At 41.3% G+C, this 13,865-nt stretch overlaps 1 protein-coding gene across 1 annotated transcript in view; it reads right to left on the reverse strand.

Moving 5' to 3' along the window:
• Positions 1-13,773, reverse strand: part of ar (androgen receptor) — a 237,269-nt gene extending 223,496 nt beyond the window's left edge. The window contains exon 1 of the mRNA XM_043705049.2: positions 11,006-13,773. Within this exon, the coding sequence (XP_043560984.1) occupies positions 11,006-12,384 (1,379 nt within the window). The 5' untranslated portion in view covers positions 12,385-13,773. The remainder of the gene's footprint in view (positions 1-11,005) is intronic.
• Between the last annotated feature and the right edge of the window lie 92 nt (positions 13,774-13,865).

The following is a 13,865-nucleotide window of genomic DNA, read 5'->3' on the forward strand; positions in this document are numbered from 1 at the left end:
AGAAGTGATTGCTGGGCCTCTTCCTGAGAGATTTGTATCATCGATAGTCACAGGTGAGGTGCCGGAAGACTGGAGGTTGGCAAACGTGGTGCCACTGTTTAAGAAGGGTGGTAAGGACAAGCCAGGGAACTATAGACCAGTGAGCCTGACCTCGGTGGTGGGCAAGTAGTTGGAGGGAATACTGAGGGACAGGGTGTACATGTATTTGGAAAGGCAAGGACTGATTCGGGATAGTCAACATGGCTTTGTGCGTAGAAAATCATGTCTCACAAACTTGATTGAGTTTTTTGATGAAGTAACAAAGAAGATTGATGAGGGCAGAGCAGTAGATGTGATCTATATGGATTTCAGTAAGGCGTTCGACAAGGTTCCCCATGGGAGACTGATTAGCAAGCTTAGATCTCATGGAATACAAGGAGAACTAGCCATTTGGATACAGAACTGGCTCAAAGATAGAAGACAGAGGGTGGTGGTGGAGGGTTGTTTTTCAGACTGGAGGCCTGTGACCAGTGGAGTGCCACAAGGATGGGTGCTGGCCCTCTACTTTTTGTCATTTACATAAATGATTTGGATGAGAACATAAGAGGTACAGTTAGTAAGTTTGCAGGTGACACCAAAATTGGAGGTGTAGTGGACAGCAAAGAGGGTTACCTCAGATTACAACAGGATGGGCCAATGGGCTGAGAAGTGACAGACAGAGTTTAATTCAGATAAATTCAAGGTGCATTTTGGGAAAGCAAATCTTAGCAGGACTTATACACTTAATGGTAAGGTCCTAGGGAGTGTTGCTGAACAAAGAGATCTTGGAGTGCAGGTTCATAGCTCCTTGAAAGTGGAGTCTCAGGTAGATAGGATAGTGAAGAAGGCATTTGGTATGCTTTCCTTTATTGGTCAGAGTATTGAGTACAGGAGTTGGGAGGTCATATTGTGGCTGTACAGGATATTGGTTAGGCCACTGTTGGAATATTGCGTGCAATTCTGGTCTCCTTCCTATCGGAAAGATGTTGTGAAACTTGAAAGGGTTCAGAAAAGATTTACAAGGATGTTGCCAGGGTTGGAGGATCTGAGCTACAGGGAGAGGCTGAACAGGCTGGGGCTGTTTTCCCTAGAGCGTCGGAGGCTGAGGGGTGACCTTATAGAGGTTTACAAAATTATGAGGGGCATGGATAGGATAAATAGGCAAAGTCTTTTCCCTGGGGTCGGGGAGTCCAGAACTAGAGGGCACAGGTTTAGGGTGAGAGGGGAAAGATATAAAAGAGACCTAAGGGGCAACTTTTTCACGCAGAGGGTGATACGTGTATGGAATGAGCTGCCAGAGGATGTGGTGGAGACTGGTACAATTGCAACGTTTAAGAGGCATTTGGATGGGTATATGAATAGGAAGGGTTTGGAGGGATATGGGCCGGGTGCTGGCAGGTGGGACTAGATTGGGTTGGGATACCTGTTCGGCATGGACGGGTTGGACCGAAGGGTCTGTTTCCATGCTGTACATCTCTATGACTCTATGACATGGTTAAAAGACACTTATACATGTAATTACAAACCATAAACACCTGTGGATGATGTAATTCATATCTATAATGCAAATATGACAATGTCATGCTATTTAATGCACGTCAATATTGAGAGAGATAGCAATCTGATAGTCATACTGCATGGAAACAGACCCTTCGTTTCAACCAGTCTAGCAGACCATGTTCCCAAACTAAGCTCGACCCATTTGCCTATGCTAGGCCCACATCCACCCAAACCTTTCTTATTCATGAACTTATCCAAATGTTTTTTAAATGTTCTAACTGTTCCTACATCCACCATTTTATCTGGCAAATCACTGCAGTCACGAACCATTCTCTGTGAAAAAAGTTGCTTCTCATGTCTTTTTTAAATGTTTCTCCTCTCATCTTGAAAATATGCCTCTAGTTTTGAACTCTCCCACCCTAGAGAAAAGACCCTTGTCATTAACTTTATCTATGATTTTATAAACCTCAGTAAGGTCAACCATCAACCTCCTACGCTCCAATGAAAAACGTCCCAGCCTATTTTTACAACTGAAACCCTCAATTCCGGAAACAGCCTGGTAAATCCTTTCTGAATCCTCTCCAATTTAATAGCATCCTTCTTATAACAGGATGACCAGAATTGCCACACAGTACTCCAGAACAGCTCTCACCAAAGCCCTGTACAACTTCAAAATGATACTTTTGTGAAGCCATTAGCAGAACAGTAACCTTCGGGTATTTGCATTAATACAGTGTTCCTCACCAGATGTTGTGGAACCATTTATGATCAAATATTAAAAGCAAATACTGTAGATTTTGGAAATCTTAAGTACAGCATAAACTGAAAATGCTGGACAAACCGACAGCATCTGTGGAAACAAAGTTAACGTTTTGAGTCAAATTAATATTCAAGCTCAAAACATTAATTGTTTCTCTCTCCACAGATATTGCCAGAACTGTTGAATTTCTCCATTTTCTGTTTTAACTATGTAAACAAATAATTACTGTACTACCAACCTCTTCATTATTTTGTAATCAAGGTTTTGTCCATTAACATTTCTGCTAATTTCCATTTCTATGCAATTGAATGGGACAAAGTCAAATTCCAATCATAAAATTAAAAACATAAATGAGTTTAGTTAAGAAACATGAAAAGGCCAGTTTTCCCCAGTGAGTTGAATACAAAAACAAAATGATTACCTTCAACATCAAGGCAGCATTTGACCTAGAATAGCAACAAGGAGCATAGCAAAGCTGAAGTCAATGAGTACAAAAATCCCCCCAGCTGTCAAGTCAAACGTGACATGGACAAAATGGCTATGTTGGTGAAGGGCAATCATCATTAAAGAAGTTGCCGATGGAAACACATTCACCTCAAATATCTTCACTTGATTCACCAATGATCAGTGCGACTGATGACTGATGATTCAACTGTGCTCATATATAACTATAATGATAGAGCAAATATGAAGCACGAGCTAACCAGTGGCAGGTAATGACCTGCTCAAGAAAGTTCAAGTCCATGACCTTCAGTGGCACAATCTTTACGAAGTCCCCAGCCATCAAGATCTGAGGTTGCACAACTAATTATCCATGTTAAGAGCATGGCTACAAGAACAGGCCATAAGCTGGATACTTATCCAAGAAATTCTCAACTTCTTACTTGTTAAAGGAATCCTACCATCTGTAGTTCAAATTGTGAGTGTGATAGAATAAATAATCATTTAGATGTAACAACATCCAAGAATGCTCAAACAAATTCAGTTGTTAGCTTATTCAATACTCCTCCACACACAAACTCTATATCTTCTTCACTCATCATCTGTAGATTTAGAATCTACAGCGTATTGCAACACTGACCAAGTATACTTTAATAGTCTCTTTCATCACTTCAACTTCTGCCACCAATGGGGTAAGAGAAGTCATGTTGTGGGAAAACCATTAACTTCAAGTTCCTCTCTGCAATAACTCAGGAAAGCGAAAGTGAGGACTGCAGATGCTGGAGACCAGAGTCAAGATTAGAGTGGTGCTGGAAAAGCACAGCAGGTCAGGTAGTATCCAAGGAGCAGGAAAATCAACGTTTCAGGCATGAGCCCTTCATCAGGAATGAACAATCAGGAATAACTCAGGAAGTCCAAGTGAAAAGGAACGCCGTGATGTTGAAAATAATAGTGCACTACCTGTGGCATACATACGCTAGTCCCAGCCTGTGACAGACAGTTCTGCAGAACCATCATCAGATGTGCTTTACTTTTTTTTAAATCACCCTGTTCAAGTATGTTTATACACACCTCTGGAGCAGGAGAGAGTTGAACCCAAGTCTCCTGGCTCAGAAGTAGGAACACCATAGAGTCATAGAGATGTACAGCATGGAAACAGACCCTTCGGTCCAAGGTGTCCATGTCGACCAGATATCCCAACCCAATCTAGTCCCACCTGCCAGCACCCGGCCCATATCCCTCCAAACTCTTCTTATGCATATATACATCTATATGCCTTTTAAATGTTGCAATTGTACTATCCTCCACCATATCTTTTGGCAGCTCATTCCATATACGTACCACCCTCTGCATGAAAATATTGCCACTTAGGTCTCTTTTATACCTTTCCCTTCTCACCCTAAATCCATGCCCTCCAGTTCTGGATTCCCCCACCCCAGCCAAAAGACTTTGTCTATTTATCCTATCCAAATCCCTTATGATTTTGTAAACCTCTATTAGATCACCCCTCAGCCTCCAATGCTCTAGGGAAAACAGCCCTAACCAATTCAACCTCTCCCTATAGCTCAAATCCTCCAACCCTGGCAACATGCTTGTAAATCCTTTCTGAATCCTTTCAAGTTTCACAACATCTTTCCAAAAGGAAGGAGACTAGAATTGCACACAATAGTCCAACAGTGGCCTAACCAATGTCCTGTACAGCTGCAACATGACCTCCCAACTCCTGTACACAATACTCTGACCAATAAAGGAAAGCATACCAAATGCCTTCTTCACTATCCTATCTACCTGCGACTCCACTTTCAAGGAGCTATGAATCTGCACTCCAAGGACTCTTTGTTCAGCAACACTCCCTAGGACCTTACCATTAAGTGTATAAATCCTGCTAAGGTTTGCTTTCCCAAGATGCAGCACCTCACATTTATCTAAATTAAACTCCTTCTGCCATTTCTCTGCCCATTGGCCTATGTGATCAAGATCCCATTGTAATCTGAGATAACCTTCTTTGCAGTCCACTATACCTCCAATTTTTGTGTCATCTGCAAACTTACTAACTATACCTCTTATGCTCACATCCAAATCATTCATATAACTGATGAAAAGTACCGATTCTTGTGGCACTCCACTGGTCGCAGGCCTCCAGTCTGAAAAACAATCCTCCACCACCACCCTCTGTCTTCTACCTTTGAGCCAGTTCTGTATCCAAATGGCTAGTTCTCCCTGTAATCCATGAGATCTAACCTGGCTAACCTGTCTCCCATGGGGAATCTTGTCGAATGCCTTACTGAAGTCCATTTAGATCACGTCCACCGTTCTGCCCTCATCAGTCCTCTGTTACTTCTTCAAAAAACTCAATCAAGTTTGTGAGACATGATTTCCCATGCACAAAGCTGTGTTGACTATCCCTAATCAGTCCTTGTCTTTCTAAATACATGTACATCCTGTCGCTCAGGATTCCCTCCAACAACTTGCCCACCACCGTTGTCAAGCTCACTGGTTTATAGTTCCCTGCCTTGTCCTTACCACCGTTCTTAAACAGTGGCACCATGTTAGCCAACCTCCAGTAGTCCAGCACCTCACCTGTGACTATCAATGATACAGATATCTCAGTAAGAGGCCCAGCAATCACTGCCCTAGCTTCCCGAAGAATTCTAGGGTACACCTGATCAGGTCCTAGGGACCTATCCACTTTTATGCGTTTCAAGACATCCAGCACTTCCTCCTCTGTAATATGGACATTTTTCAATACTGTGTCACAAGAGCCCTCGAGTCTGTTTCTTTTCTTTTGTATATCTGCAAGTGCTATTATACGCAATGGAACCATTCTCCCACCACCAAACTACCTGGACTTTTAACTATCAATCACCACCAGTAATTACCCATGCAGCCAATTAGAAATTTACATGAAAAGCCCGTTATAGGCAATACAAACTCGGTCTGCTCGTTTTAGACATTTACTTCTGAAAGGCTCACATTTAAATAGCACCTTTCACTAACACAGGATGGTTAGGTTCTAATCAAACTACTTGGAGATGTTATTACACAACTCAGGCCATGCCTCCTGGTGTCAGAGGTAGATATGCTACCAATGCACCAAAAGAGCCCTCTCATTGGGTCTGCTTATTTCTTTTTAAATCTGTAATCATCATCACACACAAACAACTTTCTCGCCAACAAATCACTAGGACTTGGTCTGTTTTATGATTTATTTTTCTTATTCTACCCAGAGGTGTTGTCACATATAACTGAGTGGCTTTCCCAATGCTAAAATCACCATGACTTTTTTTTGTTTCATTTTTTTAAAATTACTAACCACCAGTAAATCACCAGTGTAGCCAAGCAAAGCCAATTATGGGCAATGCAAACCATCAAAAGTGAGGTGGGTATTTATGATATTTCTGAAGAGCTCAGTTGATGTGTTCCTGTTATCAAAGGAATTCGTACTCATCAAACTTCATAGGGACATTAATTAGTGATTTCCCCATGAGGCTTAAAAAGGTTATCACATCACTTCACCTCAGAGTCTGAGGGTTCTCCCTTGCTCCTGTGATCTCATATTCAATTTGGAAAATGTGTGACCCCCCCCCCCCCAGTCAACTTTTCATACAATTTTTTTTGTGACATAGGGCATCTAAGTGGGAAACTCTTGTTGACTGTCAACTTATAATTCCTACAGAAATGTACACAGTTGTCAGGTTTTACAACTGGGACATTGGGTGTGGCCAATTCAGGAAAACCGCACTAGGTGTATGATGCTAAGGTTCTCTAAATATTCCAACATGGCTTCTACTTTGGCACATAGGGTAGAGGAGAAAGTGAGGTCTGCAGATGCTGGAGATCAGAGCTGAAAATGTGTTGCTGGAAAAGCGCAGCAGGTCAGGCAGCATCCAGGGAACAGGAGAATCGACGTTTCGGGCATAAGCCCTTCTTCAGGAATGAGGAAAGTTTGTCCAGCAGGCTAAGATAAAAGGTAGGGAGGAGGGACTTGGAGGAGGGGCGTTGGAAATGTGATAGGTGGAAAGAGGTCAAGGTGAGGGTGATAGGTCAGACTGGGGTGGGGGCGGAGAGGTCAGGAAGAAGATTGCAGGTTAGGAAGGCAGTGCTGAATTTGATGGATTTGACTGACACAAGGTGGGGGGAGGGGAAATGAGGAAACTGGTGAAATCCGAGTTCATCCCTTGCGGTTGGAGGGTTCCTAGGCGGAAGATGAGGCGCTCTTCCTCCAACCGTCGTGTTGTTGTGGTCTGGCGATGGAAGAGTCCAAAGACCTACATAGGGTAGAGGGGCCAGTTGTGCCTTTAAGTATTTAGATTGGGCCTCTGAATTTTTATAAATCTTGACCCTACCACGGACTTACTGAGTTTGTTAAAAGCAGAGGCTTTCCAAAACTTCTTGACTCTCATTACCAAGGTAATAATTCAGATTGCCCGACTCAAAAAGAACATTATTTATCGTTGAACATCAAAACAGAGCCATGACTCATGCACTCATACACCAGTCCCAGTCCAGGACACACACATCTGCAGATCCAACCGGGGTCTGCTTTATTTTTGATTTTGTTTTAAATTTGTTTTTAGTCTGCTTTTTTTTGGAGCCTTGGATCTGCTTTATCTTTTTTTTTAATATCCAGAAATGCTCTTACACGCAACTGAACTTTTTTTCCCCACCATCAAATCAGTGTGAAATCTCTTATTTGTAATAATTAACCAGTAAAGCACCCATGTACCCATTTACATGAAAAGTCCGTTATAGGGAGTGGGTCTGCTGTATAAAGGACTCAGATTGAAAATAAACAGGGCTGCTACCCAGGGAACTCAAATGAGCTCCATGGACCTTAAAGGCTATCACAGCCTCTAAGTCACTCACCACAGTGACTTGGATCTATATTGCTGCCTCTTCAATGTCAGCAGCTTAATATCCTACAAAGGTTACTGTGGTTAAAGGAAAGCATTCACTACGCTCTCTCAGAATAATCAAGAATGATAGTAAATACAGCCTGGCCAGTTTTATCTATATCCAAAAACAAAGAAAAAAACACAATTTTCAAATCTATGTATGACTACAACTCATTTTAAAACCATTTTTAATGTTCCTGTACATTCAAAATGTTAACTTTTTACCTATAAAACAGGAAAACTGTTAGTAAAATGGATTTCATCCTATAAATATTTCCCATTTACCAAAAATGAAATTCTTTTTGATATATTTCCATTTCCATTTGGGAGTGTACTTAAGAAAAAAGTGCCTTCACTTTCACATAGGTGCATCAATCCAACTAACTGTGTAACCTGCTCCTATTTTCAAAAGCCGGGAAAAGTATCACTTTGCAGTAATCCTTGCATGTAAACATAATTTTCTACTTCAAAATAGGTAGCCATGAATTGTGGTTCAAACAAAATAAAAAGAACAAAAGATTTACATTTATACAGTATTTAAGTTTTCAGAAACACCCTAAAACACTTTCCATATCAATAATTATTGTATGGGTTATTTTGTATGCAAATATAATAAACAATTTACATGCAGTCCATTCTCATAAATTGCAATGAATAATTAGTTAATCTGTTTTGATGACAATGGTTAAGAGGGAAACAGACTTTCTTGATCATCCTTGAATACAGCTAAGACATCTTTAACTTAATTGCTACTCTGCGATCTCTTTGTAATATGGAACATAAACTGCATGCAGCAGTTAGGCTTGAGATATTATATGATTTTAGTTAGAATAATATTTACCCTTTGGCTTTTGTATTCTAAACCACTTTAACAAAATCTAAAGTTCCACCAGGATTTTTGCTGCCTTACAAATGAGAGGTGTTGTTTACAATGTCCTATGAAACTGTGCTTCTTAATCTGCCTGCTGTGCCACAACACCAAACCTATTTCCATTCAGAGTGTAACAACTGTTTTTTCTCTATTGGCATTAAATTTCATTAGCCACCTTTTAGTTCATTTAATTTTGTTGATACCTGTCGATATTTTAAAGAATTACCTCTAGTTTCTGTTTCTTTATTTGTGAAAAATGTCACCATTTCCCCTAGGTTAATATTCAAATCCTTGTGACAGATAGTAAACCAATGTTATGTTGGAATGGAACTTTGGCTGGAAATTATATTTCACAATCTAAAACAAAAGCCCCCAACCCCTGCTTTGTATTCTCCTTTCCAACTAATTTTAATTCATTTTATTACCCTTTCCATATCTTTGGCAATTTTCCATGTGATATCTGGCAAATTTTCCTCAAGTTCATATACTCAACATTCATCTATCTACTGGGTCATCCAAAAATTCAATTAACTCGTCATGTTCATATGACTATCACAAGCTCTTCTGTTTTTTTCCACCCTGATGTGGGTAATTTCCCTTTAATGAAAGACTGAATTTTAGTGTCTCTCCATAAATACAAAACTAAGCTACATCACATTACTGCTGTTGCTTTTGATCAACGCATGTTAACAAAGTCTGTCAGCTCACTTCATAGTTTAAAATGGCCTAGCAACATCAGGATCTCATACAACCAAACCGACTTTGAAAATTTGAGTCTATTTTTATGGTTTCACTACATAAAAAAAGTTTTGTTAGTTGACTCTTATTTCCATTCCTGTTTCAACTTAGCCAGTAAAATTGCTAATTGAACCAGCTGCTATCCTTTCAAGAGATGTTTCCCAGATAAATTCACACAACAGCAAGATTTCTCCCACCATTTTGTGTAAGTACTTACTACAAGTGTCTGAAATGAGATAAGAATATATATATTTTTTAAAAATAGCTAATTATGCTCACTTAAATATTTTATTTAATTCCAAGTCAGTTCAATAACATAGCAATCCCTTTAAGTCTCAGTTTACTTTTCTGTATCAATGTTTCAAAAATGAACCCAGAGCATAAGAAACAAACTTTAAAATTCCAAATCTAAGTTCATATCATGAAGACCTAAAAAAATTAATTTGGTTCCTTTTCTGTGTATAGGATTTTTTTCTCTCAGATTTCAAAGCGTGTCTTATAGTGCTCAAGTGTTTGAAAACTTTGAGACAATCATTAAAAATCAAGTCAGCTTGCTTCACACTCCGTTAACAGACATTTTTCCATATGCTACGTGCAAGGCAAGTGCAAAACTAATAGACAGATAGATATTGAAATCTGTTGAAATTTAAACAAAAATTAATTTCAAATTACAAATGAGCAAAGAGAGGCTAGTTTTTGGGTTAAGTTTATGTAACCGTGAGCCACTTCTATGTTATGGATTTAGAAATAAAATGTGACGTCCACTCAAGCAACTGAAACAAATAATCTTCATCCTCATGGCCTGTATCACATTTAATCAACAACCAAAACCAAACAAAAATTGATCCAGCAAACTGCATAGGTCACAGGGCGAAAATATTAGTATTAACTTGTTTCGCTACAGCCACATCTGCTGAGCATTTCTAGTACTTTCTGTTGTCATTTCAAATTTGCAGCATATGGCTTTTGATAAAAGTTCCCCTAATCACACCCTTTCAGTTTGCTGTGTTTTTGTCATGAATCTATTACCACAGCATTACACGAATAAAATTTATAACTAAACCATTGTAGCAAATTTAATGCACTACATAATGGTCATGCCTGAAATCTTTATCAAAATGTTGTAGCTTTGCACCTTGGCTGCTTATTTTACAAAAAAAAGTTAGAAAAGTTTTATATGAAAAGACATTCTTTTGAAACTGGATTGTGATCAAGTTCCAGTTACAGTACAGCCGCCCTCAAGTTTATTGGACATATCAGCTATTTAGATACAGATTTTCTAAATGTAAAAACATTCTGATTGTGTACAGTTCAGTATGAAAAATATCTCACATATACCAAGGCACCAATCCATCAACAAACCCCACTATTATTTTCAAACACAATCAAGGTATGTACCTTGATAAAGCAAGATGGCAACTGAGAACGGGAATACATTTCTTTGTTTTATGAATATCTTGCCAACAGAGTACATGCCCATGCTAGCCTCCAGGTATACTAAGAAATTTGACATGGTTTATTGCATTTCATGCATTGTTCTCACCAAAGGATATTTTATAAATATTGCTTAGACAGTTGGCAGATCAAATAATGAAAAATATTCTGAAATGGTAGTCACTATGGAGTCCCAAGAAATTCCACAGTTGTATTATACTGGATAATAGTTAACTGCAATAATTAATTTTATAATTCACATCCATTCTTCAGCTTTTCCAATTAGCCAATTTGTGCATCCGATTATATGCAATCTCTACCTGGATTATTCAATTGTCTTCAACTTACCGTATGTTGTAGTATCCATCGATCCAACTCTCCATTTCATTTTTAACATGGCCTGAAGCTAGATGTGGCCCTCTATCTAGCAGACCACTTGAGTACCATGAATCAGATGTAATAATGTTATCCCGAACTGCTAAATCATTACTTGGATATTCAGGAGAACCACCAAAGTCATTCTCAAAACTCCCCTTTTCAATGTAACGCCAAGATGGTGTGGACCCATAAAGTGGCGTCATTGTGCAATCCATATATCTGCATTGAGGAGAAAATGCTCTGTGGTTGTCTATACTGCTGTGTTCTTCTATTTTAATTTTAATGTTTGCTGCTACACCAAACTGGGCATCGCATGGATTGTCATTATTAAGGTCACAGTTATCAGCATCTCTCAAGCCAACTCTATTTGACAGGTTATACAGGGTGTTTTCTTCAGACGAAGATTGGTCATGTTCACAGTTAGTTGGAAACGCTCTGTTAATGTGGCACTGCTTACGATCCTTATCAGCATAATCAGCTGTCTGACTTTCTTCACCAATGCATTTAGCTTCTTGAGCCCTGGTGATACATTCATTAGCAGTGGAGTCTTCAACTAACCCTCTACAAATAGACTCCCTCCTTGAATGAGATACGTCGTACTCTGTGGAATATGCACTGCTTTCTGACTCCCTATGTTCCCCTCGATTAAGCTCGTCCCCAGTTTCCAGTCTGTTGGCTAGCCTCATATTTTGAGAGCCAGGGCATGGGTCGTCACTGGGCGCTGTCGCTGCAGTATCGATGCTGACTGCTCTGTTACTGTTATTGGAAGAGAAGAACATGCAGTCTCTCTTGGGGCCAAAGGGAGAATGCAGTTCACCCAGCTCATTGTTGTCGATGTTGAGGCCCATGGACACCGAGACGGCTTTGCAAAGCTCCCGGGCAGTGTCGTTGGTCAGGGAGTAAGAGCAACTGCCGCTGAACTCCGTCTCCGGGGAGAGATCCCTGACCAGCTCGCGGTCTTCGAAGTCATGGCCGTCGCAGCAGCACTCTCTGCCTTTCTCCCGCTCGGGGCACGCGTCGCCCGAGCTGCTGAACAGAGTCCGCACGATGAACGGCGCGTGGCCGTAACCGCCGCGTCCGCCTCCAACCGCCACCTCGTCCCGCTGCTGGCCCAAGATGGCGGCGCCCTGGCGGCACGCGGCTTCGTAGAAGGGGCCGAAGCGCTCACCTCCCGCGGGGGCGTCGGGCGCGCTCGCCCCCGCCGGCGGCTCGCTGGCGCGCATCAGGCTGTGCCCGCGCGCGCACGCCGCGTGGAAGACGCTCTGGAACGCCGCCCCCTGGCGCTGCATGCCCGCTGCTTCGAGGCCGGGCTGCGCGCTGTAATTCCCATAAAGGCTCTGGGTCTCCATTCTCCTCTCCTTATTACCGTGTAGGTGGGAGTGACAGTGGCTGGGTGCACTTGGAGGGGGGAGTGTGCAAAATTATTTCTTACAGTCTGGATTTTTACTTTCGCTTAGGCGGCGGGCAGGGCAGGGGGGCTGACTAAAACACAAGCCTTGACTGTTGACTTCCACAGTGCATTTACAACAAGAATAAAAAATGAGGAGGTGCTCAATATCCCGTTAGTTGTTTCATTTTTCTTCATCACTTGCAAATTACTTGAATGAGTTTTTCGTTGCTTACGAAAAGATATGAGAGACTACGTGCACAGTTTTATTGCAGCCGCTGGGAGTTGTGTGCATTACTTTTTTCCAAGCATGGCGATAGAACAAATCACGGACTAAACCCTTTCATTTCAGGTTGGAAAAAAATACAGTAAAATCCCATATATTAACTCCGCCTTAATTTCTCTCGCATCCGTGACAATATAATTTTGCACAGCAATCGTGTTATACTAATGCCTGGTTTCCCCCGACTTTTTAAGATACACTGAACTCAGTGATAGGTAGCTTCTAATTTCCAATTGCACTGTGATCCCCCACTTGCAATTCCTGCAGACGCGATATGACAAACGTATTGTTGTTTTGTCTAATCGATCCCGGAATCCAAACTGTTCCTGCCTGAACTGCTGTGCTCTTCCAGCACCACTAATCCAGGACCAGATGAAACGCCGTGTGGATCTCCAGAAAGATTCTCGCAAGGCAAGAGTCCGCAGGTCGCTTTCTGCTGATTGTTCCAGTTAAAGATTTTTGAAGCGGCCACAAGTGGACAACGCGATTCGCCGTCTCCAACAAGTGTGTCGTTTCCTCTGCTGGCCCGCACAAGAGCACAGAAACAAATTATTCCCGGGAATACGAGAATCGCGGATCGGGAACTGGGCATCCAACAGGGGGAGGAGACACTAAAGATAGTGATTGGAACAGACCTCCAGTTACATCGAGCGTTTGTTTTTTGATCGAGTGGTTCACTTTATCGTTAATTGCACAAATACTTACTTCCAGCGCAATGCAAAGTACAGTTTGGGTTGTGCCCTGTTGTTAAAAGTACAGGTGAAGTATATTCACCAACGAACTCCCACAGAACTGGCACTGCAAAAGAATCGCAAACTTTTTTTGCTGTCCCGCTTTGCACTACTGTGTAATCCAACACGGCTCCGACAGTCTGATTTCACTCGCTGCGTTGGAATTATAAATTGTTCCCTGCTTCCACAATATCGCACGGCACTCAGTTTTCTAGCTTTTTTTCCCCCTGTTTTGCTATGTCCGATTTTAGTCATCACATTGCAACCATTTTGTCAAATCGATGTTTGCATATTGCGATACCAGTGCAGCGTGCAGTCCGCCTCTTCCCTCTGCTACTGACTGCATCTGGCAATTGGAAGTGTTGACGCTACGTTTTGAGACCTTGGGGTTTGGCCAAAATCGCTGCGTCAATCAAAAGAGTGTGAGAG

This window comes from Chiloscyllium plagiosum, unplaced genomic scaffold (genome assembly GCF_037043375.1).
Source record: "Chiloscyllium plagiosum isolate Xiang-an unplaced genomic scaffold, Cpla_swu_hap1 HiC_scaffold_11, whole genome shotgun sequence".
Classification (NCBI taxonomy): domain Eukaryota; kingdom Metazoa; phylum Chordata; class Chondrichthyes; order Orectolobiformes; family Hemiscylliidae; genus Chiloscyllium; species Chiloscyllium plagiosum.